The sequence below is a fragment of the Sorex fumeus genome, unplaced genomic scaffold, assembly GCF_029834395.1.
Source record: "Sorex fumeus unplaced genomic scaffold, SorFum_2.1 ptg000037l, whole genome shotgun sequence".
NCBI classification, from domain to species: domain Eukaryota; kingdom Metazoa; phylum Chordata; class Mammalia; order Eulipotyphla; family Soricidae; genus Sorex; species Sorex fumeus.
In genome coordinates, this window is record NW_026606094.1 from 1452408 (window position 1) to 1479710 (window position 27303).

The window sequence follows — 27303 nt, forward strand, 5'->3', positions numbered from 1 at the left end:
GGCTCATGCACTCAGGAATTACTCCTGGCTGTGCTTGGGGGACCATATGGGTTGCTGGGGATTAACCACGTGCAAGGACCTACTCACTGTGCTATGGCTCCAGCCCTGACTGTTGCTTTTAATACCATGTTTTTCTCTTTCTTTTTTTTTTTTTTTTTTTTTTTGCTTTTTGGGTCACACCTGGCGATGCACAGGGGTTACCCTGGCTCATGCACTCAGGAATTACTCCTGGCGGTGCTCAGGGGACCATGTGGGATGCTGGGAATCGAACCCGGATTGGCTGCATGCAAGGCAAATGCCCTACCCGCTGTACTATCACTCCAGCCCCCAAGACTAAAGCTTTATGGCCAGGAGGGTGGGCCCTGGACATGAAGACCACAACAGCAATCATGGGAAGGGGCAGTGGGTGGGTATAAAGACTTTTTAAAAAATGTCCATGGGAGGGCTGGAGTGACCTGCAGGACCAAAGGGGCAGGGGTCCTCCCCAGAACGCAACCTTGGGTTAGTGCTAGGTGGTGGTGGTGGGGGCCCAGCTCAGGAGCTACTCCAGGACCGCTGCGGGGGAGCTGTGAGGTGCCCAGGACGGGGCTCCATCCTACAGGGTTCTCTCCCGGGCCTGGAGAACACCATCTGTATTGTCCATTCCTGCTTCTAGGATCAAACGCTTCTAGGATCAAAACATCAAAATTGGGGTGATTCGTTAGCGCCCCCTGCAGGTGCTAAGAGGCGTGGCATTGCTTCCGCACCGCTGGCGTCCTCGCGGTCAGTCTTGGTCTCTTGCGGGGTGTGTGTGTGTGTGGGGGGGGGGGGGGGGCATCCAGTTATGCCCACGCCGAGTCCTGCTCCGAGAGAGGCGGTGTCATCAGCCCACTGCCCAGGGCGGCGTCTGAGGCTGACGCAGGCCCGGGAACGTGCCGTCCCACGGCGCGGGGCAGTGCCCAGGGCGCGAAGGTCCGAGCACTGCTCTCGGAGTCCCCGATGCTGCTACAGCGCTGCTGTCCCTCGTGGCCGGGGGCGGTGAATATGGGGGAGGGGGTCAGCCAAGGGGTGAACTGCGGTCCACGCGTTCCACGGGGGCGGGGCGCGGGGCACAGTCGGGCACCCCCCAAAAAAGGTGCAAAAGGATTGCAAACGTCTTGTCTAGGGCCGGCGATGCAGTGCGGGTCTGAACGGGGGTGCTGGGCTGCAGGGGAGCAGCGGGAGGCCAGGGTCCCCGCGGCTCCAGGTGCCTCCGGGGCTGGACGCCGGAAGCCGGGGGCGCTCCCCACACGGAGCCGGTGGGCGGCGGCCTGGCGTGTCCCCTCCCCGGCCCGCGCCCGCTTGAGCTCCGGCCGCCGAGAGCATGGCCACGGCGGGGGCGCGGGTCGCTCTGCTGACCCTCCTGCAGCTCGCCGGCCTGGCCGCCGCCCCGGGGCTGCGCCGAGGTGAGTCCGGGGCGTCCAGGGCGCGGGGACCAGCCGGACGGGACCCCCGCCTGGGCGGGCTCAGCCCGAGGGGCGCGGGCCGGGGCGGCCCCTGCCTGGGGTGCGTGCGCCTGGAACGTGCGCCCTGTCCACCACCCCGTCGGTGGGTGGTCGGCGGGGCGGAGAGCGGAGGGGCGGGGGTGGCGGTGGGGGTGGGTGGGGAGAGGCCAGAGACTGGGGGTCCCCCGGGGGAAGGGGCTTCCGCTCTGGCCTTGGGAGGAATTCCGGCAGCTGCCGTGGTGGGGGAGAGGCTGGCCCGGAATCTGGGAGTCTGAAGTTAATTATTTGTCTGGAGAAAGCGGGGCGGGGTGCGCTGGGAGAGGGGCCCTCCGTGGGAACCGCGTTGGAGTCTGGCTGCACTTTCCCAGGGGGTGAACAGGGAGGAATGGGGGGGGCTCAGTAAGGCTCCTTGCTGTGGCAAGTGCCCCCTCTCCCGTGGGCTTTGTGTCCCCTGGGGATGCTCCTCTGTCTCCAGGCCAGGGGGACCCCAGAGCACCCCAGCTTGGCTGGGCTGGATCTATGCTGTCAGCACGCCTGGAGCAGCTGCTTATGGGGGGTGGGTTCCAGGGGGTCCAGGGCTAGGGGGTCAGAGGGGCTCAGGGGTGCTCAGCGGGGTCAGGGGAGGCCCAGTCACAGAAGGCTAAGATGTGGACACCTTGTCCTTGCCCCCCTAAGTCACAGGTCTGGAGGGAGAGCAGGGACAGGAGCTGATGGGGGGACAGGGTGACCCTAACATGTGTATGTGAGTGTCTGCATTGACTGGGGTGTTGGACTGCAGGGAAGGCTAAAAAGATGGGGAACATGTGTGGAAGGTCACATGTGGGCCTGCAGCAGGGATCTCCTATTCTCTCCCCTCCCCTCCCAGCCCTCCTTCTCCTCCCCCCTCCTCTCCTCTCCTCTCTCCTCTCCTTCCTTCTCTTCCTTTCCTCCTTTCTGTTCCTCATCTCCCCTTCCTCCTCATCTTCCCCACCCTCCTCCCTCCTCTTCTTCCTCATCCTCTTCCCCCCCTCCCCCCACCCCGGCCAGCCACATGCCACATCACCTTCACCAGGGGCAGATGTCTGCACTCAGCCTCTGCCCTGAGAGCTAGTGGGACCCCCCTCAGCATTTCCCAACCCTTCAGGAACTGCTGTCAAGTTCCTCTTTCCGATCCTCCCCTGCCAGTAAGGGGTCCTAAAAAGAGTGGTGAGTTTTGGGGGTGGGAACAGCGCCCCCCTCCTCTGTCAGCAGGGAGCCTTGCTAACAGGTAGGAGGATCTGGAGGGTGGGCTGTGCTCCAGCCCCCCACCCCCTCCTCCATCTCCTGGGGCTGTGGACTGGATGGAGGGTCCTGATCAGCACCCCCTCGCTTGGTCCCTGAGAGCCCCTCTTCTTTCCAGGGTGGAATGTGGGATGCAGAGTCCCTCACCCGGAGCCTCTGCCTTCTTGTGCCCTACAGATGGGGCCCTCCCAGGGGAGCCCCCTGAGCTTCCTGAGCCCGTTGAACCCCAGCAGGCTTACTACTCCTCAGGCCCTCCTCGGGACCCCCAGGAGCTGTGGCGCCCTCTAGCAGAACGGCTGGAAAGGTTGGAGGCTGAAGTAAAGGACCTGAGTGCACAGGTAGCCTCGAACCCAGGGTACTGGCAGCTTGGTCTAGGGGAGGAAACGGAACAGCGGCTGGATCAGGGGACCCAGGAGGCTAGAAGAGAGCTTTGTTTTTAAAAATGCACCTGGGGCGGGGGGCTGGAGCGATAGCACAGCGGGTAGGGCGTTTGCCTTGCACGCGACTGACCGGGTTCGATTCCCAGCATCCCATATGGTCCCCTGAGCACTGCCAGGAGTAATTCCTGAATGCAGAGCCAGGAATATCCCCTGTGCATTGCTGGGTGTGATCCAAAAATTAATTAATTAATTAAAATGCACCTGGAGCCAGAGAGTTGACAGGTAGGGCACTTGCCTTGCACGCAGCCAGCCCAGGTTCAATCAATACGGTCCCCTGCGTCCCGCCAGCAGCGATCCCTGAGTGCAGAGCCAGGAGTAAGCCCTGAGCACCACCAGGTGTGGCCCCCAAAAAACTAAACAAAAAGATGCACTTGGGGCCAGTGAGATGCCCAAAGGGCTGGAGCACGTGATTCACACACGGGACCCGGGGCTCCCTCCTAGGCACTGCGTGGTTCCCCCACATCAGCACAGACAGGTGTCTCCCCAAAACACGAGTCAAATAAAAGAATAAGCGGCGGGAGAGAGAGCTGGGTCTAAGGTACTACCTAGGTTCCATCCCCAGTACTGCACATGGTCATTAAGCACCATTGGAGGCCAACCCCTCCCACCCGACCCTCCTGAGCACAGAGCCGGGAAAAGCCCCTGAAACGACTGCGCTTTCTCATGCCCCTGGACGCAGCTGTGCGCCAGGCTTCTCGTCCCACCCCAAGAAACAAACGCACCTTCTCAACAGAGCTGTGCCCGCTGCTTTTCCCAAATGACCCTGCAGGGCGCTGATTTTGCCCAGTCCCATTGCCAGTTCTCCCTCGTATCCTGTGGACATTCTGGATCCGAGTGTAAGGCCTGGCAGGAGCCTCAGAGATGGGTACCCGTCTTGGGGCGGGAGAATCGGACCCCCGTGTGTCCTCAGGAGAGGCCTTGGAGCCCGTCTCCCGCTGATGACCTGTCCAGATACCCGTTCCGGACAGCCGTGACTATGGACCCGGATGCCTCTGCATCAGCTCTGCAACCATCGCATTTGCTTCTCATCCTACCCCGTTGTCATCTCCCACAAATCGTGTGTGAGACGTTTGGGGGATGGGGGGGGGGGGGGAAGCCTTGCTGAGGCCACGCTTTCCCCAACCCCCACCCAGAACCTGGAGCTGCAGGCTCGCCTGCGGCGGCTGGAGGCCTGTGAATGCCGCCCGGCTGCCCCGCCGTGCTGGGACCGGGGGCGCGCCTGGCCCGAGGGGGAGCGCTGGGAGCCCGACCCCTGCACCGTCTGTGTGTGCCGCGAGGGCGCGGTGCGCTGCGAGCCGCAGGCCGCCCTGCCGCACTGCCGGGGTGAGTGCTCGCGGGGACGCGCCCCAGGGGGGGTGCTGCGCACGGACCCCCAGGACAGCGCTGTCTCCTCCGCAGGCTGCAGCCACAGTGGCCAGACCTATCACCACGGGGAGACCTTCTCCCCCGACGGCTGCACCACCTGCCGCTGCCTGGTGAGCGGCCGGTCTCCCCCTCCACCCTCCCCATCTCCCACCTGTGACTGCTTTCCCGCCCCGCCCCCCCAGCCTGGGGGATGCTCCACCTGGTAGCGCAAATGCTCCAACTCCCACCCCAACCTATGTCCCCTCTGTGCCCCCTGTTTTTGCCAGTATGAGGAAATCCCCCCCAATGAGGTGCTAGAAGGAGGGGGGGGGGCGATGCGTAGTAGCCTTGGGGGCAATTGGGGATGTTTTCTTTTGTTCACTTAAAAAAGGTAGATTTGGGGCTGGAACAATACCACAGCGGGTAGGGCGGGTAGGGCGTTTGCCTTCATGCAGCCGACCCAATTCGATTCCCAGCGACCCATATGGTCCCCTGAGCACCGCCAGGGGTGATTCCTGAGCGCAGAGCCAGGAGTAACCCCTGTGACGCAAAAAGAAAAAAAAAAAGTAGATTTCTCGTCAGGGAATGCTGAATAATTTTTTTTTTAAATCTGGAAAGTGGGAGGGCGGGCGCTTAGGTCTGGGAGCTCCTGGTCCCCCCCTTGCCCCTGTGTCTCTCCATATACCCCCCATCCCCCCAAAGTTGTCCTCCCTTGCTCTGCCCCACAGCCCTTCAGTGGGAACGTTTGGGGACCCTCCCTCAAAATTGCCCCCTCTCTGGGGGCTTTGCTGGCTCCTGAAAGAGATGATTTGGGGGGCAGGAGACAAGGGGGTGGAGTGGGGATCTTTCTCCTGCCTCTGGAACAAGGGGATCCCCTATACCCCCATCCCAGACTCCCTCCTCTGAAGTGTGGAAGGGGAAACCGCCCCCTTCCCCTCAGTTTCCCCTGCCAGCCCCAGTCTGCTTCTCCGCAGGAAGGAGCTGTCACGTGTACCCAGACGCCATGCCCCAGAGACCCCTGCCCGGAACCAGGCACCTGCTGCCCGCACTGTGAGCCAGGTCCGCCCCACACTCCTCCCGGCGCACCCAACACCCACCTGCTGCCCTGGGCAGCAGGGGACCAAGGGACTCCAAAGGAAGAAGCTCAGCTCCGCCCCCAGACTCTGTCCTGGGACTCCCCCCCGGGTCTGTTTCCTGCCTGCCCTTGGGGAAACTGCAAGCCCAGCTCAGCCTAGCTGGAAAGTTCAACACAGAGTCTGTGGAGTGGTCCCTGTGGGGAGCAGGTCACAGAGGAAGGGGCAGAGAAAGGGCAGCCTGGGTGGAGCTGGGAGGTGGCACAAGCGCTGAGCACAGGCTTTGCAGGCAGGAGCCCAGGGCTGGTATCCAGCCAGCTAGTACTGCCCAGAGGGACCCCCAAGCATCAGTGGCCCATGGCAGGGGGTGTGGTGGTGCGGAGCAACCGGAAGTTAGAATTTAGCTGGCAGTGGGAGGGCTGGACATTTGGATTAGGGAGTCGGGGTGGGCTGCAGACTTGGCTGGGCTGGGCTGTAAATTCAAGGGAAAGTGGGTCTCACCAACAGACAGGGCTGGCCTGTGGGCAGGAGGAGAACGGTGAGATCAGGGCATAAGAAAGGCCACCGGAAACAGACTGCCTCCAGCTTTGCAGTTCTCTCTTCTTTTGCCCATCTATTCCTTTTTTTGCTTTTTTTGGGGGGGTCACACCTGGCGATGCACAGGGGTTACTGCTGGCTCATGCACTTAGGAATTGATCCTGGCGGTGCTCAGGGGACCATATGGGATACTGGGAATCCTTCCTTCCTTTCTTTCTTTCTTTCCCTCCCTCCCTCCCTCCCTCCCTCCCTCCCTTCCTTCCTTCCCTCCTTCCTTCCTCTTTCCCCTCTATGCTGGCCCTCTACCTGACTGCCACCTGCTCAGGCCTCTGTATATACCTACTAAAGCCTGTGGCCTGGGGTATGGCTGTGCCCATTGGATTGGGGTGTCACTTGGGGGCCTGGCTCTGGTTTTGCAGACTGCCCTGGAGGCCACAGGGCTGGGGAAACGTGGCACCAGGAACTGTGTGTCATTTGCACCTGCCAGGTAAGGGGGTTGGGGCCTGGTGTCCATCGCCATCCGCCTCCCTGCCACTCGGCCAACCCAGGGCCTGGTGGGCTGCAGAGCCTGGGCCTGCCTGGGGGCTCGGGGCTGAGAGGGAGGATGGGGGGCTCCGTGTCTGTCCACAGGCAGGGACTGTGCAGTGTGGGGGCCCCCCATGCCCAGAGCTCAACTGCCTGGAGAGCTACACGCCCCCTGGAGAGTGCTGCCCCGTGTGCCGGCCAGGTGACTCCCTCAACCCCCAGAGCGGATACCTCCCATGGGGTCCCTTCCGGAGACCTTCTACTGATCAACCTGTCCCCCCTCTGCAGGCTGTGAGTATGAGGGGCGACTCCATGAGGAAGGGGCCAGCTTCTGGTCAGGCTCCAACCCTTGCATTCAGTGCTCTTGCCTGGTGAGTGCCCGAGCCTGGGTGCCCCCTCACCCAACTCCGCATGGCTCTGTGCTCTCCTGCTGCTCTCCCAACACACACACCACATCCCCGCCATCCACACTCCCATTGTCACGGCTCTGGGTCTCCTGCAGAAGAGCCGGGTTCACTGTGTGCCTGTGACGTGCCCGCCCAGCGCCTGCTCCGAGCCCGTCCTGAAGCCTGGGCACTGCTGCCCGACCTGCCCAGGTGAGAGTCTGCCTTGCCCGGTGGGGCCCCGAAGGATTGCCGCCCCTTTTGGTCCACCCCCAGAGCCCGCTCTGTGCCTGAGGTGTGGGGAAGTGTGTCTGGCAGAGCTCAGGGCTCCTCGGAGCGTGGGCTCACATTCCACCCTCCCAGGGCAGGGCGTGGGCTCCCCATTCTGGGGCATCAAACATGCTCTTTTACCCGCTTCATTTTGCATGACGGTGGCGGGGGGAGGGGTGGAGCGCAGCTGAATGGCACTACCCATTTGGGGTCACAGCCTTTGAGGGTGGTGCATGCATCCATTCTGGTTGAGGGGCAAACCGGGGCCACACTCTTGACCAAAGTGTTCCTATACCTGTCTCTCACCTGTGGTGCTTGGGGAGCTTCAGTGGTGGTGCATACAGGCAACCTGGCTGTGCGCTAGAAGTTATACATGTGGGGCTCTGGGGGTCCCAGACAGCTGAGCCACCAGGAGCCCCTCGGCATGAGTGGGCCAGGCTGTGAGCAAACTCCTGGCCTTCCATGCACCAGGCAGAGACCTCCAGCCCCTGGCCCATTCCCTCGGTGCCTACCCAGCTTCATTCACATACTTCAGACCTGTTGAGCAGGGCTGGTGCAGAGGTTAGCAAGCTCTCTTGCATGCGGCCAACCCATTTCAATCCCTTGTACCGCATATGGCTCTCAAGTACTTCCCTGAGTGACCCCCCCACAGGCAAACAAAACCCCCTAAAGCTGGACTGGGGTGGTCCCCTCGAACTGGGCTGCTCAATCTTTTCTTCATGATTCTCCTTGAAACCCGAGGCTGAGATCTCCAAGCCTGCTCGGATCAGGGCTGAGCATCCTCCACCCAGATCCTCCATCTTCCAGTAGGCAGGGGTCACACCCACCAACTGGCCCCCCTGGTGCCATGTAATCCTATCAACAGCCAAGACCCAGAGACTATAAAAGCCAGCTCCCAGAAGCTCGCGGCCTCATTTGCGGCTGCGCAACATCTTATTATCTCATTCTTACTTTGGACATCCTGGCAGGCTACCGAATGTAACCTGCCCACACGGCAGAGTCTGGCAAACTCCCCGTGGCATACCCAATATGCCAAATACCAGTAACAATGATGGGTCTCATTCTCCTAACCCTGAAAGAGCCTTGAATATGGCACTTTTTAAAATCTCAGGGCTAGGACGAAGGAGACATTACTGGTGCCTGCTCGAGGCAATTGATGAACAATAGGATGATCGTGATCGTGATTACCTTGAAACACACACATGAGGGGGTCAGAGTAATAGTACAGTGGGGAGGGTGCTTGCTTTGCATGTGACTAACCCTGGGTTCAATCCTCGGTATCCCATATGGTCCCCCGACACCTCAGGAGTGACCCCCCTGAGTAAAGAGCCAGGAGTAAGCCCTGAGAACCACTGGTGGGATGATGCTGAAAAGAAGAGAGAGAGAGAGAGAGAGAGAGAGAGAGAGAGAGAGAGAGAGAGAGAGAAATACACAGCCAAAGCAGCAGGGCCAGCACTGCCCGGAACTCCCGGGATTCACTTTGCACTTGATTTTGTGTTCATTTTTTTGATCATTGCTATTGCACACAGGCTGTCTATAGAATGACAGTTGGTTTAGGAAACAGGGCTCTCGAAGCCACTAGAGAGTGGCTGAGGGCACTCGTTGGGCAAAAGTAGGACATTCAGGAAGGAGACCCAGAGACCCACCTTGTCTAGATGCCCCCCTGCCCCCGCCGGAGCTGGTGGAGGAAGGGAAAGAGCAGAGGGAGTGGGTCCGGTTGGGTCAGGGTGAGGTGGGCATGCAGGGGGGTGATGGGGGTGCCCACGTGGGGACTTGGGAGCCACAGAGGGTTGTAGGCAGAGGCTGGTGGGCTCTGGGTCCTCTGAGGTGTGTGGGGGGTGGGGCAGGTGATGCTGGGGTCCAGACCAGCTCCCATCAAACCCCCCTGCCCCTCTCTCCCCCAGCCCCAGGCTGTTCACAGGGTGACTCACACCTGGATCATGGCCAAGAGTGGACTGTTCCTGGGGACCCCTGCCAGATCTGCCGGTGCCTGGTGAGTCCCAGAGCTGCTCCCTGAATCCACCCTCACCCAGGGCCCCACCCACTGCCTTTGCACTGGGCATGCAGAGGCTGCTAGGGGCAGAGATGGAGGCCTGAGAGGAACACTGAAGTGGCGACAGGGTCACGTCCCTGAGAGCCAGTTCTGAACTCTGCTGGCCTTCAGCACAGGCATGACTCGGCTCAGACAGCTCTGGGTTGCAGGAGAAGCGGGGACAGGCAGGGACAGGCAGCCAAGCCCCAGGCAGGAGCCACTCTGGCTTGAGATGTCTCGATCTGTGTGGTCACTACTGCCTGTGGCCACGGAGTGCTGGAAAGTGGCTGTCGCATCGCAGTGGGACATCACAGATGGGCCTGAAGTGTAAAGTACACAGCGATCTCAAAGGCTGCCATGAAAGGATGGACAGTATCCATCCACACTTTATGTGGACTGGATGTTGAAAGAACATCGGGGATCTCTCAGGTTGAAAGGAATTTAATTTAGATTTAATGGGGGGGACGGTTGCGAAGAAGTTGGGTGCCCAAATCTCAAATTTTTTTGTTTTGTATTTGTTTTGATCTTTTTGGGGGAGGGCCACACCCAGCAATGCTCAGGGGTCACTCCTGGCTCTGCACTCAGAAATTATTCCTGGTGGTGCACCGGGGAGACATATGGGATGCTGGGGATTGAACCTGGATCAACTGTGTGCAAGGCAAGCACCCTACCTGCCATACTCTTTCCCTCCCAAATTTTAATTTTTTTTTTTGCTTTGTGGTTTTTTTTTTTTTTTTTTTTTGCGGGGAGTACAACCCAGCAATGCCCAAGGGTAACTCCTGACTCTGCACTCAGGAATTACTCCTGACAGTGCTCAGGGGACCATATGAGATGTTGGGGATTGAACTTAGGTCAGCCATGTGCAAGGCAAGTACCCTAACCGCTGTACTGCTGCTCTGTCCCCTAATTTTCAATTTTAATTTTCAACGCCTCTCCCGCCTTCCCTTCTTTGTCGTTGTTGCAATGTCTAGTGGTTCCTGCTCAGTTTTGGTAATTCGGAGTCACAGACCTGTCACAGTGCCCAATGCTGCAAGGATTGCACTTAGCATGCGGGGTGATGCCAGGGCTCCAATTCAAGGCCCTCCACATCTGCTTCCTGTTCGTGGGATTTGCTCGAGTGTATCTGACTTTCACTGTTTCCATGGGTCAGCAGATAGAGATGCCCATGGCTGCTGGGCTTGACCCGGTCCTGAGGGCTAAGTAGGACCTGCCCAGGGAGAAACAGGAAAGGACCTTCTGGGGCTAAGGACAGAATATTTGTGTGTCCTCCCTGCCCTCAGGTCAGATGTTGGACTCTGACTCTCCTCTGAACCCTGGGTGATAGCACTAGGGGTGGGACCTCTGGGGTGAGCAGGTGATGTGGATGGTGCCCTTAGAGAGGGGACGGGAGAGAGGACCCCTCTCTGGAGTCAGAACTGCAGCGGGGGAACAGACTTCTAGCGGCGATGTCTGGGAATAGGGACCTGGAACTGGACGCTCAGCCCTGGTCTGAGCTCTGATGTCCCCTCCACTGCCCACTCTGCCTGCCCACCAGGAGGGCCACGTCCAGTGTGTCCAGCGGGAGTGTGCCAGCCTCTGTCCCTACCCTGCCCGGCCCCTGCCTGGCACCTGCTGCCCGGTGTGTGATGGTGAGTCCGTGGGTGAGGGGGCAGCCGGCTGGGGGTTCCAGCGGGGTGCTGGGGAAATTCTATGGTGCCTCTTCCCCCCAGGCTGCTTCCTGAATGGGCGTGAGTACCACAGTGGGGAGACGGTGGGCTCAGGGGAGCCCTGCTCGCACTGCCGCTGTGCCGTGAGTGTGCGGGGCGGCGGGGGGCGCAATGGGGGTGGGACTGCCCCCCGCCCCATGCTCACTGTGCCCTGTCGGCAGAACGGGAGTGTCCAGTGCCAGCCCCTTCCTTGCCCACCCGTGGCCTGCAGACACCCAGGCAGGGTCTCCGGGCAGTGCTGCCCAGGCTGTGATGGTGAGTGGGGGCTTGGGGCCTCTCAGGGTGGGCCACGGTGCTTCCACAGAGGACCCAGGAGCCCCGAGCTGAGGCATAGGGACTCCCCTCAGACAGCTCTGGTCCTCTTCCTTCAACTCTCGTGTGTGAGCACATGTGTGTGTGTATGTGTATAAGAGTGTGTGTGCACGAGCAAGTGTGTGACTGTGTATGTATGAGTGTGTGTAAGTGTGTGAGTGTGTAACTGTGTATGAGTGTGTGCGGATGTGTATGAGTGTATGAGTGTAACTGTGTATAAGAGTGTGTGGATGTGGATATGTGCATACATGTGTATGTGCGGGAGCGTGTGTATGATTGTGTGTGTATGAGTGTGTGAGCATGTGTGTGTAACAGTGTGTGAGTGATGTGTTTGTGATATGTATGAGTTTGTGATATGAGTGTGAGTGTGTGTGACTGTGTGTATAAGAGTGAGTGTGTGTGAGCATGTCTATGTATGTGTATAAGTGTGAGTGTGTGGATATATGTGTGTGTGAGTTTGAGTGTGTGTCTATGTGGGTATATATGTTTGAGTGTATGTGTGAGCGTGTATGTATGTGGGGATGAATATATGTGTGTGAGAGTGTGAGTGTATGTCTAGTGGGTGTGTGTAACAATGTGAAAGTATGAGTGGGTGTGTGTGAGTTTGTGAGTAAGTGAAAATGTGAGTGTAAGTGCATGTGTGCATGTGGGTGCATTTGTGCATGAGTGAATGTGTGATTGTATGAGCGTGTGTGTGCATATGTGTGTGGTTCTGGGGATCAAACTCAGGGCCTCACTACAAAGCATTTGCTCTACTGAGAGCCACACCTCCAGCCCCCCTCGCCTTGTCATGGCAGACTGGGCTGTGGGATGGGGCCCACACCTCAGGGGTGGAGGCTGTGGGAGTGCCCAGGTCAGGGGGAGGGAGGGTCCCTTGGGCAGCACGAGCCCTCCCCAGTACCCATCCGTGTCCTGTCCTGGTCCAGGCTGTGAGTTCCAGGGCCTCCAGTATCGGAGCGGGGAGACCTTCCATCTCCAAGAACAGGGCCGCTGCATCCGATGCTCCTGCCAGGTAGGTGCCGTCCCCAGGCCGTCCTCTGTCCGTCCATCCTCTGTCCATCCTCTGTCCGTCCGTCCGTCTGTCTGTACCTCCTCCCTTCACAGTCTCTCACCAGCCCTTCTCCTAGGCCGGTGAGGTCTCCTGTGAGGAACAGGACTGCCCGGTCGCCCCCTGCACCCCATCTGACTCTGGCCTCCCTCTCTGCCAAGGTGTGTGTGTGTGTGTGTGTATGTGTGTGTCCCCGGGTGGGGGGACAAGCACAGTGACTGGGGGGCCAGGGGTGGGGGTGGGGAGTTCCTTCCCATTCTAATATCTGTGAACCATTCCAGAATGTTCTGTGAACCAGGCAGGATGATGTGGTAGGAGGACCAGGATGGAAAGGGTTGGGGGTCCCCCTGGTGACAACCGCCTCCTTCCAGCCTGTGTGCTTGATGGAGAGGAGTTTCCGGAGGGGGTGCAATGGGAACCCCACGGCCAGCCCTGCACCAGCTGCTCCTGCCGCGATGGGGTGCCCTCATGTGGGGCTGTGCTCTGCACCCCCACAGCCTGCGAGCACCCCACCCAGCCTGATGGTGAGTGCCCCTCCCCCCCAGCCCAGGTCCCTCAAGGGCGCTGCTCACCCCGCCCTCCGCCCAGGTGCCTGCTGCCCCGTCTGTGACAGCTGCACCTACAGTGGCCACGTCTTTGCCAACGGGCAGGACTTCCAGGACATGGACCACCCGTGCCACACCTGCCACTGCCAGGTACACCGCGCCCGCTGCCCTGGTGGCCTGCCCCACCCCCCAGGCCCCCTGCAGCGCCGTTTTCCTGCTCTCAGGACGGGACCGTGCACTGCTCCCCGATCCCCTGCCCTCCCACTACCTGTGCCACGCCCAAGATGGCCCTCGGCCAGTGCTGCCCCAGCTGCCCAGGTAGGTGGCCCAGATGCTCCCTGGCCCCGGGGACCTATACCCCATCCTCCCGGGGCAGAACACTCTGGAACGCGCAGCGTGGGATGGAGGAGAGTCCAGGCTGCTGCTTCCTGGGCACCATTCCGGCTACTTAGACGTGGCCTCTCTCAGCGACGCTGGGTCAGGCACGCGCCTAGCCCGCCTGTGCGCACCGAGACTGTGCCCCCGCGAGGCGCCGCAGCCTGGCAGCGCTCCCAGTCTGCAGCTTGCGGTACCCGCGTGTGCGGAAACGGGCTCCCACCCCCCGCCCCCGCCAGACTCGGGCAGAGGGCGCTGAGCGAGGGCCTCAGCATCCCCCGCCTTTGCCCGCCCGCCCAGACTGCGTCCTGGAGCAGCAGGTGTTTGTGGATGGCCAGAGCTTCTCTCACCCCCGAGACCCCTGCCAGGAATGCCAGTGTCGGGATGGCGAGGCCCGCTGCCAGCTCCGGCCCTGCCCCAGCGCCCTCTGCGCCCACCCGCTGCCGGGCCTCTGTTGCCAGAATGACTGCGAGGGTGAGGTGTATGCAAGGGGGCTGGGGGTCTCCTGGTCCGCCCTGGACACTGAGGGTTGGGGAAGGGACCCCCCTCCTCCCGGGCTCCCACAACCCACAGCCGCCCCTCCCCCAGGCTGTGCCTTCGGTGGCAAAGAGTACCCCAATGGGGCCGACTTCCCGCACCCCTCGGACCCCTGCCGCCTGTGCCACTGTCTGGTGAGTCTTTCCCCGCCACTGTCCGGGCACACACAGGAGGCAGTGAGTGGGGGTTGGGACTTGAGACCCCCAGGGGTAACCCCCCATGGGGTTTTGTTGTAATCCCAGAAGTTTCCATATCTCCCATGCATAAACCGTACAATGTATATCCCACATGGTACATTCCTACGCATATCCTGCATGCACATCCGAGTGCGTATCCTCATGCACATATGCTCCTGTGCATTTCCTGTGTACATAGTTCTGTGTGCATATCCCCATGTGCATATCCCTATGTGCTTATCCCCATTTGTATATCCCATTCATATATATATATTCCCATGTGCATATTCCTGAGTGCATATCCTGTGTATGCATATTCTGTGTATATATCCTTAAGGGCTTATCCTTATGTGTATATCCCCATGGACTTATCTCTGAGTGCATATACCCATGTGCATATCCTGTGTGCATATCCCTGTGTGTATATCCAAGTCCATATCCTCACATGTATATCCCAAAGTGCATATCCCCATGTGCACATTCCTGTGTGCATATCTCCACGTGCATATCCCTGTGCATATCCCCTGTATATATTCCTGTGTGCCTGTCCCATTTGTATATCCCATATGTATATTCCCATTTGCATATTCCTGAGTGTATATCCTGTGTATGCATATTCTGTGTGTATATATCCTTGAGGGTATATAGGCATATCCTTGAGTACATATCCCTATGTGCATATCCTGTGTTCATATCCCTGAGTATATATCCTGTGTGTATATCCAAGTCCAAATCCTCATGTGTATATCCCAGAGTGCATATCCCTGTGTGTAAATCCCATGTGCATATCCTGTGTGCATATCCTTGAGTGCATATCCCTGAGTGTGGATATGGGGATATGTACAGAGAGTCCTTGCCCCTGTGTACATATCCCCATGTGCATATCCCAAGTGCATATCTCTGTGTACATATTCCCATGTGCATATCCCTGTATATATATATTCCCATGTGCGTATCCCCATGTGCATGTCCCCGTGTGCATATCCCATATACTTATCCCCGTATGCATATCCACATATGCATATTCCCATGTGCTTTTCCCCATGTGCATGGCTTGTGTGTATATCCCCATGTGCGTATCCCTGCGTGTATAGCCTATGTGCATATCCCTATGAGCATATCTCCATGTGCATAGCCTGTGTGCATTTTCCCGCATGCATAGCCTGTGTGCATATATCCTACCCTGCAGAGTGGACACGTGCAGTGCCTGGCCCGCCGCTGCCCACCCCTGTCCTGTGCGGAGCCTCTCTTGCAGCCCGGGGAGTGCTGCCCGCAGTGCCCGGGTAGGAGCTGCACCCCTGAGGCCACTCCTGGGGGGTGCTTCTGCATTCTCCCCTGACCTAGGCCCATCCCCAGCTGCCCTCTCCAGCTGCGCGCTGCCAGGGGACACGGGGGCACTCCCCCACCAGGAGTCCTTCTCCCTGCCGGGCGACCCCTGCCGCCGCTGCGTGTGCCTCCACGGCTCCGTGTCCTGCCAGCCGCTGCCCTGCCCGCCCGCCATCTGCACCCACCCGCGCCCCGGGCCCTGTTGCCCCTCCTGCCAGGGTATGCCATGACCAGGCTGCCCAGCTGGTACCCACACCTGCCCTGGAGCCTTACCCCTCGTACTCCCCCTCTCTCCAGCCCCGGGTCCTAAATCTTCCCACATCGGGGTCCTTGCCAAATTTGGGGGGGCCCCCACCCACCAGCACCCCAGCCCTGTCTGCTCACCACCCCCCCACCCCCAGGCTGCCTCTATGAGGGGAAGGAGTTCGCCAGCGGGGAGCGCTTCCCTTCTCCTGCTGCCGCGTGCCATGACTGCCTGTGCTGGGAGGGCAGCGTCAGCTGTGCCCCCCGTGTCTGTGCCCCTGCGCCCTGCCCCTTCCCTGCCAGGGGCAGCTGCTGCCCAGCCTGCAATGGTGAGAGCACTGGTGGCGGGGGATGGGGTGGGCAGTGGCATCTTTCTTGTCCTGCGGGGGCCAGGGGCTGCAGAATTGGGGGGAATTGAGCCACAGCTGGCCGTGCTCAGGGGAGCACCCCCAGAGGTGCCCAGGGAACCCTACGGGGCTCAGCTGCATGCAGGGCGAGAGCCCCAGAGCTGACCCCTGCCCCTCTCTGCAGACCAAGACCCCAGGCCCAGAGGGCGGCCTGCAGGCAATGCCTGAGGGGGGCCCAGCTCCCAGGCCTGATTCCGTTGGGGTCCTGAGCACCACCACTAGGGGTATCCTCCAAAAGAAATTAAATAAAGAGGGGGGTGGCATGGAGAGATGGCAGAGGAGTAAAGCACTTGCTTTGCACCCCACTGATGCAAATTCAAATCCCGGGCATCACGTGGTCCCCTGAGCACAGGGCCAGGGGTAAGCCCTGAGCACTGATGGATGTGGCCCCCAAAACTTTAAAAAAAAGGTGAGGGGAATAGCATCCAAGGTCCGGTTGCCTCCGCACTCGCCCCTCCTGAGAGTGCCTAAAAACATCAGAAAGGGGGCACCTGGGTTCCGCACCCACCCCCACCCCCGGCCCCTCAGGCTTGGGAAGCTGCTGCCCTCTGTCCAGGCTACAGCCCACTGGGTCCTGCCCCCAGGTCTGTGTCTAAGCCATAGGTCACATGGGCCCAGAGATATCGCACAGAGAACATGGTGCCCAGTTCAACCCCTGGCACCACACATGGTCCCCAAGCCCCAGCAGATGTGGCCCCCCAAACCAAAGCAAGCAAACAGACCATAAAGAACTCGGAGGTCCCAGGCTGAAGGGGGAAGAGGCAGCCACCCGCCCCACCCAGCGGCCTTCCCTGCCCACCCCCCCACTGTGTTCTGCCACGCTGACCTCTCCCTCCTGCCCTCCTTCTGCCCCTCTCCAGGCTGTGAGTATCTCGGGGAGTCTTACCTGAACCACCAGGACTTCCCGGACCCCCGTGAGCCCTGCGGGGCCTGCAGCTGTCTCGAGGGCTTCGTCACCTGCACCCGCCGGCCCTGTGAGCCCCCGGCCTGCAGCCATCCACTCACCCCCCCGGGCCTCTGCTGCCCCACGTGCCAGGGTAGGCGGTCACACCCCAGCCCTGCAGCCAGCCCGGGTTTGGTCCCCTCCCCCTGGCCTCCGTCACCTCTCACAGACAGACCCCTTGTCTTCTGCCTTGTGATTGTGCACTGCCTCTTTCATGGCCCGTCTCTGGGCCCCAGAACTCCCCTGACCCACAGTCTCCATCACAGTTGCGGCCGGCCTCTCCCGCCTCCCTCAGCCCCCTCCCGAGCCCGGCCCCTGCTCCCCTCACTGCCGGGAGGGCCTGTTCCCCCAGGCCCCCTTCCTGTGCCACCCACCCACCCACCCGTCAGCCACACCCATCACATGTCTACCCTGGGGCCTCCCCACCCCAACTCCCTTTGCCACTCTAGAACCCAGGCTGCGGGAGGGGTGTTTCTCTGCGTGTCTGACTGTGTATGCACACCTGTGGTCCAGGAGCATGCTGTGTGCGTGTGTGTGCATGCTGCTGTATGCATCTGTGTCTGTATTGCACGTCTATGTGTGCGTGCCTTTGTGGGTTGTGCATATTCATGTATCTGCCTGCAGGTGCACATGTGTGTATATTTGTTTGCACACTCATGCACATGTCTATCTGTGCGTGTGTGCATTTGTGTGTGTACATCCACACATGTGTCTAGTGGCCTGTGGATCATAGATTGTGCTTGTATGTGCTTCTGTACATGAGTATGAATGTATGTGTATACTCACGTGTGTATTGTACATCTGTATGTGTGTGTGCAGGAGTGCATATCCTCATATGCCTGCAGGTACTCTGAAGACCCTGTGTGTGCATGTGTGCATATGTATATATGCACATGTGTTTGCGTGTGTTCATGAATGTGTGTATATGTGTGTATATTGTTTCTGCATATATTCATGTGTGTATATGTGCACGTGCATCTCTGCAGTCAGATTGCTGCAGACCTGCATGTGTACATGGTGTGTCTGTTTGGGTGTGTACATGTGTGTGTGTGTGTATGTGTGTGTGTGTGTATGTGTGTGTGTCCATGGCAGCATTTCTCCCACTCTGCCCCACTCTGCCAGGATGCCTCTACCACGGCATCTCGGTCGGCCCCGGAGAGACCATCGCTGACCCTCTGGACCCCTCCTGTTCTGTCTGCAGCTGCCAGGTGGGCCCCACTGCCCTCCCCGCGCCCTGCGGCATGACCCTCCGCCTGCAGCCTCTAGTGGGCAGGACTGGGCTCCCCCAGGGAAGGAGGTGGGCAGGGTCAGTGGGGGCCGCATGTGGGGGTGCGGTGCGGGCCGCAGGGACCGCAGGGCGCCCTCTCACCCCAGGAAGGATCCATACGCTGCCAGAGGAAGCCGTGCCCGCCAGCGCTGTGCCCACAGCCGTCTCCAGGGCCCTGTCTCTGCCCCGTCTGCCACAGTGAGCGGCTCTGCGCCCGCCCTCCCCCCTCCCTTCTGCCAGGCAGGGTTGGGTGGGGGCTGTCGGGGGAAGCCCAGCCCTCAGCCCGGACACATTTCCCGCTTCAGGCTGTGTGTCCCAGGGCCGGGAGCACCTGGATGGGGAGGAGTTCGAGGGGCCGCCTGGCAGCTGTGAGAGCTGTCGCTGTGAGGTACAGAGGGCCCCTGGCAGAGGGGCTGGCCCCAGGGATGTCCAGGCCAGGGGCTGGGCCGTGACCCTGTCTATCCCACAGGCTGGCCAGATCAGCTGCACGCGGTTGCGGTGCCCGCACCTGTCCTGTCCACTTCAGGTCACAGAGCCGGGGAGCTGCTGCCCGCGCTGCCGAGGTGTGTCCAGCTCTGTCAGAACTGCCCCTGACTCCCACCCGCCCCGCCATTCCCCTCTTAGATCCTCCAGCTCCACCCCTACCCCTCCTGGGTAGGTCAGACCCACCCTGCCTGTCTGCACCGTCCGTAGTCATAACCACAATCAGGGGTCAGGGCCTGAGCTCAGCGTGTCCCACCTGTCCAAGCCACCCATGACCTCAGCAGACCACAGCCTCCTTGCAATTGCCACCTTGCAGCCCGCTGAGATGCCACCACTGGCAGCACCATGACCAGCCCCGGGCCCCCTGCCACCCGCTAGGAGCCTCCCTTAGCCGCCCCTGGTGAGGCAGGCAGGACCTCCGAGCTACTCCGGTGGACACAAGCCATCTGAGGCCCCCAGACCATCTGCCTCCTTCCTCCCTGCAGCCCCCCGGGGTGCGGGGCCCGGGGCCAGACCTGAGCCCTCAACCTCAGCGCCCCTTCCTCCCCCGCAGGCTGCATGGCTGACGGGGAGGAGCACCCTGAAGGCAGCACCTGGGTGCCCCACAACCGTCCCTGTTCCTCCTGCCTGTGTCATGAGGGCGTGGCCACCTGCGCCCCCGTCCAGTGTGTCAGCGCCTGCGCCCAGCCGCACCAGGCCCCTGGAGACTGCTGTCCCCACTGCCCCGGTAGGGAGCCTGGGGTGGGGACTGCGGAGGGGACCCATTCTCATCCCTGGGACTGGGAGGACCCTGGGGCACTGAGACCACCCCTCCCAGGCACTGCTGCCAGCCCGAAGGTCCCCCACGCCATTGCCACTCGCACCCGAGGCTGTGAGCACAGCAGGCGCCTATGGGAGCCAGGGGACACCTTCCAGCCCGGCTCAGACCCCTGCGAAGTGTGTGTATGCGAGGTAGGTGCAGGGGGACGGGGCGGCGGGCTGAGGCATGAGGGGTCACCGGACTGTAGACTCGGGCACTCGTGCCAGATGGGGTGGGCAGTGGGCAGGCACTCCTGCTGGAGCAGAGGGTGGGTGTGTGGAGGGCTGGTGACCCCAGGGAAGTTGGGAGGGGCCTCTGGAAGGGAAGAGCTGTGAGCAGGCAGATGGCCCCCTGGGAGCCAGGAGCGAGGAGGCCAGGCACGGCGTCCAGGCGGTCAGACTTGTGGCGGGTCAGACCCAGGCTTCTGGAAAGAGGAGCACCAGGAACTGGTGACCATGGGGGCTGATCTGGGTTCGCTGAGTGTCTTCAGCCCAGAATCTGGCAGGAAGCTCCCAGAAGATGGAGCGACCTGGGGTTGCAGGGAATAGGATGCCTCAGGGTCAGGGAGTAGAGGGCACCTTGGGGTCATGGGGCAGAGGGCACCTTGGGTCAGGGGCAGAGGGCACCTCGGGATCAGGGGAAAGGGAGCACTTTGGGGTCTTGGGACAGAGAGCACCTCGGAGTCAGGGGGTGGGGAAGGGAGCACCTCAGGGGTCAGGGGGCAGAGGGCACCTCAGAGTCAGGTCGTGGGGCCCAGGGGCGGAAGGCACCTCACCCCCCCAGGCCTGGCCCCATGTCCTGCTCCTTCTTGCAGCTGCCACCCGAGGGCCCCCCCAGCCTTCGCTGCCAGCGGCGCCAGTGTCCTAGCCTGGTGGGCTGCACCCCCAACCACCTCCTGCCCCCTGGGCCCCAGCGCTGCTGCCCCACCTGTGCCCGTGAGTGCCCTGATGTGGGGGGAGAGGGGAGGGGAAGGCCGCCACCCCCCAGAGTGATGCTGGTGGAGCCAACCAGCTTTTTTTTACTGGGTCCAGAGGACTGTTCTGGAAGATTGTTCTGACCGGCCACTCAGAAGTGCATGCGTGGCACAGGATGCCCAGCAGGGGGCGCTGTGGGCAGCCGTGCTGGCTTAGTGGGGGCGAGTCCAGTCTTACCCACGCTGGCCAGGATGTCTTTCAGGGGAAACCGGCGGGGTGGGGGTGGGGGGCGGATGTGTGTGTGTGTGTGTTACTCACGGAGCCATGTGGTGCCAGGAACCGTGCCCAGACATGCCCTCTGCCACTTGAGCCATGTCCGACCCTCTGCCCGATGCTTTCATAATCATCCCCCGTCATTCTCACCCTTGCTCAGTAAACTGGGAATTTGGGCCCGCTTTGATGGTTGAGGACTCTAAGGCCCAGAGAGGTTGGTTCATCTGCCCCAAAGGCCCAGGACACAAGTGCAGGCGCTGGGATTGAACGGTTTCAGGCAGACAAAGTGGAGGAAAGTGACGGAGGGGAGAAGCGTGGGGGGGCACGGGGGGACAGGCCCGAAAGCTGGAGGCCCTCAGTGACCTGGACTGGAGGTCACTTCCAGCACCCACATCCCCAGTCGCTTAGCTAGGCCAGTGGGGAAAGGATTTCTCCTTCCCAGGGTCAAGGGGCTCTCTCTGAACCCCAGAAGTCTGGCTCACAATAGCTGGGGTCCACCAACCCTCCCCCTCTGCACCCCTTCCTGTTTGCACAGAGGCGCTGAGTAACTGCACCGAGAGCCTGCTGGGGGCTGAGCTGGCCCCACCGGACCCCTGTTACACCTGCCAGTGCCAGGTGAGCCCCACCTTGAGCCCCTCTCTGAGTCCCCTGCGGCAGCTTGGGGACCCCCTGCTCCCCCTACTGCTCACTGTTCTGAGTGTCGCCCGCCCCCTCCCTTGCCACCCTCCCCCTGCCATGCACCCCTCTTCCCCCAGGATCTGACCTGGCTCTGCGTGCACCAGGACTGTCCTGAACTCAGCTGCCCCCGCTCAGAGCGCCGGAGCTCCCCAGGGAGCTGCTGTCCCGTGTGCCCTGGTAGGTGCCTCGACCTCAAAGCAGGTAGCAGCTAGGTGGGACAGTGTGGCCTGGGGACAAGTGGGTGGTCTGGTGGGAGGGTGGGGTGCAACTATGCTCAGAATTCCGCCTTCGTTGTTTTGTTAGGTTGTAGAAAAGGGGTAGGGGGGTGTACAGCAAGGAGCACCTTTGCTTTGCACGCGACTGACCCAGGTTTAATGCCCGGCACCTCATATGTCCCCGAGCTGTGCCAGGAGTGATCCCGGAACATGAAGCCAGGAGTAAGACCTGAGCACAGCCGGTCGTGGCCCCCAAACCAAAAATAAATAAATGCATGAAGGGGAAGAAAAGGAAATGGGGGTACGGAGACCCTGCCGGTGGGAAGGGACCAGAAGCTCAGTTCTCAAGAGCTGGACTGAGTCTTCCCTTGGGCTGGGACCCTGGTCATTCTCCCGCTGTCTGGGCAGAAGCAGAACCGTCATCAACTAGGCCCCTGGGATGCAAGTGACAGCAGGGAACACCCAATACTGGGGGCCAGGGACGCAGCTGGAGGGACAGCCCCTCCCTCCCGCCTTTTTTTTTTTTTTTTTGCTTTTTGGGTCACACCCAGCGATGCACAGGGGTTACTCCTGGCTCATGCACTCAGGAATCACTCCCGGCGGTATTTGGGGGGACCATATGGGTTGTTGGGAATCGAACCCAGGTTAGCTGCGTGCAAGGCAAATGCCCCATCCCCTGTGCTATCGCTCCAGCCCGCTCCCATTTCTTCCTTTCCAGAATGCGTGCTGGAGCCTGATGGCAGAAGGGTGGCAGATGGGGAGAGCTGGCGGGACCCCCACGACGCCTGCATTGCTTGCACGTGCCATGTGAGCGGGGCGCGAGGGGGCGTGTGTACCCCTCCGAGAAACCCAAAGGGGGGAGTGACCTGCAGTGACCCCTCTACCCAGGCAAGGGGTAGGGGTGTTTAGGGGACACTGGGGAATGGCGCCCCTGGTGGCGAGACGGAATATCGCGCACTGGACAGAGGTTGCTGAGGCTCCCTCCTACCAGCAAGGGAGAAAGGGCAGCGGCTTCCCACCATGTCTCGGGAGGACCCCCAAAATAATGTGAGGCCAGAAACCCCGAGATCTGCAGGGATTTCCTAGAGCAGTGACTTCCGTCCTCAGCGGGGCCACGTCGAGTGCCGCCGGGAGGAGTGCCAAGCCCTGGACTGTCCGCGGGGATGGGTGAAGAAGCCGGAAGCTGGCAGCTGTTGTGAGCAATGCCAAGGTGCTGGTCAGGATGGGGAGGGTGGTGGAGAGTGAGGTCCAGGGTGGGGGACGGGCAGCTGACCCTCCCCCGTCCTGTCCGTTCAGTCCCAGCTCAGTCCTGCCTGCACCAGGGCCGGGAGGTGCCCTCCGGGGAGCGCTGGGTGGTGGACGCCTGCACTAGCTGCTCCTGCGTGGCGGGCACCGTGCGCTGCCAGAGCCAGCGCTGCCCGCCGCTCACCTGTGGCCCCGTGAGTGACCCGGACCTGGAAGCTGGGCACTGGGCGCTGTCATTCTGGCGCGAATAGGCCAGGAGGGCACGCCAGGGTTGGACAGCCTTGAGGGGGGAAACCCAGGAGGGGGTGCAGTTCCAGGAACTGCCACGAGGTGGTGCTCTGTGCCCACTCTCGGGTGGCGGGACAGGACGGGACGCGGGACCCAAGGGAGCCCAAGGGAGCCCCGTGTGTCTGTCTGATGGTGGCTTCTGGGGCTGCGACCAGGACGAGGCGCCGGCCCTGAGTCCCGGCAGCTGCTGCCCCCGCTGCCTGCCGCGGCCCGCCTCCTGCATGGCCTTCGGAGACCCCCATTACCGCACCTTCGACGGCCGCCTGCTGCACTTCCAGGGCAGCTGCAGCTACGTGCTGGCCAAGGACTGCGGGGGAGGGGACTTCAGGTGCGCACTGCCTCCTCCCAGGTCCCTCCCCCACCCCCAGCTGACCGCTGCAAGTGGGGCTCTCCCAATGCAGCGTGCAGGTGACCAATGACGGCCGGGGCCGGAGCGGCGTGTCCTGGACCCAGGAGGTGACGGTGCTGCTGGGGCACGTGACCGTGGGGCTGCTGCAAGACGGCGTGGTCACGGTGAGCAGAGGCGAGGACCCGCCCGGGTGGAGATGGGTGCCGCGGGGTCCACTGACTGGGGTCCTGACGTGCCCCCCACTGCACCCCCTCCCCCCTGCAGGTAGAAGGACAGCCGGTGGCCTTGCCCTTCCTGCGGGAGCCGCTGCTGTACGTGGAGCTGAGGGGGAGCACCGTGATCCTCCACGCCCAGCCTGGGCTCCAGGTGGGGGTTGGGGAGGGGGGGACAGGGTGGGGGGCTGGACACTGAGTCTCTGTCTCTAGAAGGAGGGGAACTGACTCCCCTGGTCAAACCAGGTCACTAAAGTGAGGACGTTTTCTGGATTCTGAAGGCGGCAGACAGGGGAGCAGAGACTTGGGGTTCACTGGCTGGAGTGCTGAGCCTGTTTTTTTTTTAGTTAAATATAGGTATTTGTTTTAATTTTGGGTCACACCCGGTGATGCTCAGGGATTACTCTTGGCTCTGCACCCAGGAGTTACTCCTGGCAATGCTTGGGAGACCATACGGGATGCCCGGGATCAAACCCGGGCTGACTGAGAACCAGGCAAATGCCCTACCCACAGTACTATCTCACCACCCCCTCCAACCTGGTTTCTAAGAGCGGTTTGTGTGTTTTTGGTTTTTGTTTTGTTCTGGACCACACCTCAGGAGGCCCAAGGGTACTCGCAGTGCTCAGTGGACCACTCCCGATGGTGCTGGGTGTATAGTCCCCACCCCTGCATGTGAAGAAAACTCAGCCTATTGAGCTCTCTCTCTCTCTCTCTCTCTATATATATATATATATACACACACATATATACATATATATATATGGTTCCTGAACTGTTGTGGTTTTTTATCATATATTTTTATGAATTTATTTTTCAGTCACTGTGAAATCACAAACTTACATGATGGGGTTTCAGGTGTCCACTTCTCTCCACCAATCCCACCCCCACCCCATTTGCCTCCTTCCCACCTGCTGCTTCTACAGGAGGCTTTTATTTTATTTATTTATTTATTTATTTATTTGTTGCTTTTTGGGTCACACCCGGCGATGCACAGGGGTTACTCCTGGCTCATGCACTCAGGAATTGCTCCTGGCGGTGCTCGGGGGACCATAAGGGATGCTGGGAATCGAACCCGGGTCGGCCGGCCGCATGCAAGGCAAATGCCCTACCCGCTGTGCTACTGTTCCAACCCCAGGAGGCTCTTTATAAACCCGCTTTTGCACTGTGGCTTACAGCTGAAACGGTTTCATGTGTACATTTTGCGGCCTTTCAGCACCACCTCCGCCTCCCGGCTGAAGGCTTCCCTCCCCACTGGTGTTGGCCCCTCCCTGGCCCACCCCCTGCCCTCTCAAGGGGTCTGTTTTCTACCACCCGCCTCCTTCGGCCGGCACCCACTCGCTCCACATCTCAGCTGCCTCACCTGGAGGGTGGTGAAGGGTTCGTGGGCGGAGAGGCGGGGGTTGGGGGGGGGGGAGGAAGCAGGGCTGAAGGATTAGAGGTTCAGTCCAGTTCTCTTGTTAGTCACTCACTCCGTGGTCCAGTGAAGCCCCTGGCCCGTCCACAGATGAAGGTTTGTGTCTTTTCATCTGGGTCATTTGTGATTTGTCCTTGGGAGTCCCAGCTGGCGTCCAGAAAGTGTGTTTCTGGGTGTGGGTTTCTATTCCAGCCAAGAGCCCACTTCGGGGATGTCCAGGGCATCCTGGCTGTCGAGGTACCTCGTGCGCCCCGGGCTGGACGCTTGCGGGAACTGGCTCTGGGCAGCCGCCACCTGCCATTCTCCTCTGCACCAGTAGGGGGCGCGCTGACCCCAGGGCCAGGATGACTGCCGGGTCCCTACTTTCCCCACCGCCTAGAATCCCAGCATTTCTTCACAGGTGCTGTGGGATGGGCAATCCCAGGTGGAGGTGAGAGTGCCCGGCTCCTACCGGGGCCAGGTCTGTGGGCTCTGCGGGAACTTCAATGGCTTCGCCCAGGATGACCTGCAGAACCCACGGGGACAGACACTCCGCACCGCGGCTGCGTTTGGGAACAGTTGGCAGGTGAGAGGACCCAGCTGGTCTGTGGGCAGGTCTGTTGAGGGAAGCTCCCTATGCTACGGAAGGGGGTTGGGGCTCTGAGGGTCTCTGTGTTGGGGGAGGCAAGCACCAAGGCTATCTGCCTAGGCGGCTGGAGCGATAGTACAGCAGGGAGGATGTTCACCTTGCATGTGGCCAACCTGGGTTCGACCCCTGGCATCCCACATGGTCCCTGGAGCGCTGCTAGAAGTCATTCCTGAGTGCAGAGCCGGGAGTAAGCCCTGAGCACCGCTGGGTGTAGCCCAGAAATCCTCTCCCTCCCCAACCCCCCCCAAAAGTGGCTATTTTTCCCACCTACACTGGGCCTTGGTTTGTCTGTCTGTAAACTGGGAGCAGAAAGAAAACAGCTGGTGCTCCCTTTGCAGTTCTTAGTGGGAGGTTTTCCAAGAGGCCAGTGGGAAGTGCCTCAGAGAGCGGGGAGCAGACCCCACCTCTCCTGGGCGCTGACCCCTCAGCCTTGCTCCTCCCTCACCCCACCCCCCTGTAGGTCCCTGAGGGGCCAGGACCTGGCCGAGCCTGTTCCAAGGGCCGAGAGGTGGATCCGTGCCGGGCCGCGGGTTACCGGGCCCGGCGCGAGGCCAACACCCGCTGTGCGGTGCTCAAGTCAGCACCGTTCAGCCGCTGCCATGCTGTGGTGCCCCCTGAGCCCTTCTTTGCTGCCTGCGTGTATGACCTCTGTGCCTGCGGCCCTGGGGCTTCAGCTGATGCCTGTCTTTGTGCTGCCCTGGCGGCCTATGCCAGCCACTGTCGCCAGGCAGGGGTGACGCCAGCCTGGAGGGGCCCCACGCTCTGTGGTGAGGGGACAGGGCGCCGAGGGGGGGGGGACGGGGAGTGTGGGGGAGGTGCGTGCAGGTGGGTGACCGGGTGGGGGTGACTGTGCCCTGATCTCCCCATCCCCGCAGCGATGGGCTGCCCCCTGGACCGAGGCTTCCTGTTCGACGAATGCGGCCCGCCGTGCCCCCGCACCTGCTTCAACCGGCACGTGCCCCTGGGCGAGCTGGCGGCCCACTGCGTCAGGCCCTGTGTGCCCGGCTGCCAGTGCCCAGCCGGCCTGGTGGAGCACGAGGCCCGCTGCATCCTGCCCGAGGCCTGCCCCCCGGTGCTCGTCTCCGAGGACCCACACCCCAGCACCCAACCCGAAGCCCAGGGAACCGCACCCTGAACCACCCAGCCCTGTCGGGATTCATGTGGTCAGTCGTGTCTACTGCAGGGCAGTGCCCAGCCTGGCCGGAGCTGCAGAGTGTCCCTCCCTCCTGCCCCTCTGTCAGCAGCAGTAAACACCCCCGAAAGCCTTCCTGTGTGTGTGTGTGAGTTTCTTCCTGGAGCTGGGTGAACCCCAGGCTGTTGGGACCGCGGGGTTGTCTTCAGAGTGAGGAACGGAGCAGCTACAGGGGCTCAGCCCTGCACCCCGGTATTGTCTCTACCTACAGGGCTGGAGGGATAGCACAGCGGTAGGGCGTTTGCCTTGCGCACAGCCAGCCAGGCCGAGCTGGGTTCGATTCCTCCGCCCCTCTTGGAGAGCCCGGCAAGCTACCGAGAGTATCTTGCCAGCACAGCAAAGCCTGGCAAGCTAACCCATGATGTATTCAATATGCCAAACACAGTAACAACAAGTCTCAA

The 27303-nt window shown here is 61.0% G+C and overlaps 1 protein-coding gene across 1 annotated transcript; it reads left to right on the plus strand.

Moving 5' to 3' along the window:
• Window positions 1-1342: 1342 nt before the first annotated feature.
• Window positions 1343-26845, plus strand: KCP (kielin cysteine rich BMP regulator). Its single transcript, XM_056118440.1, has 42 exons — window positions 1343-1424; window positions 2901-3061; window positions 4297-4486; window positions 4562-4638; window positions 5482-5566; window positions 6537-6604; window positions 6748-6844; window positions 6931-7013; window positions 7145-7238; window positions 9200-9288; window positions 10862-10955; window positions 11037-11116; window positions 11195-11288; window positions 12272-12357; window positions 12473-12554; window positions 12765-12917; window positions 12982-13088; window positions 13163-13256; window positions 13614-13787; window positions 13902-13984; window positions 15216-15309; window positions 15383-15571; window positions 15754-15924; window positions 16863-17039; window positions 18068-18153; window positions 18320-18410; window positions 18488-18600; window positions 18682-18775; window positions 19249-19422; window positions 19564-19646; window positions 20309-20429; window positions 21217-21296; window positions 21437-21536; window positions 22293-22381; window positions 22682-22784; window positions 22871-23013; window positions 23263-23435; window positions 23509-23620; window positions 23721-23822; window positions 25483-25647; window positions 26171-26477; window positions 26586-26845. The coding sequence occupies exons 1-42, from the start codon at window positions 1343-1345 to the stop codon at window positions 26843-26845; spliced, it is 5100 nt and encodes a 1699-aa protein (XP_055974415.1).
• Window positions 26846-27303: the final 458 nt, after the last annotated feature.

Bases quoted from the DNA above. Each gene is read 5' to 3' on its own strand.
- KCP (XM_056118440.1), top strand. From the start codon at position 1,343: ATGGCCACGGCGGGGGCGCGGGTCGCTCTGCTGACCCTCCTGCAGCTC. The intron at 9,289-10,861 runs GTGAGTCCCAGA...CCTGCCCACCAG, and splicing joins GCCAGATCTGCCGGTGCCTG to GAGGGCCACGTCCAGTGTGT. The intron at 15,572-15,753 runs GTATGCCATGAC...CCCCACCCCCAG, and splicing joins CTGTTGCCCCTCCTGCCAGG to GCTGCCTCTATGAGGGGAAG.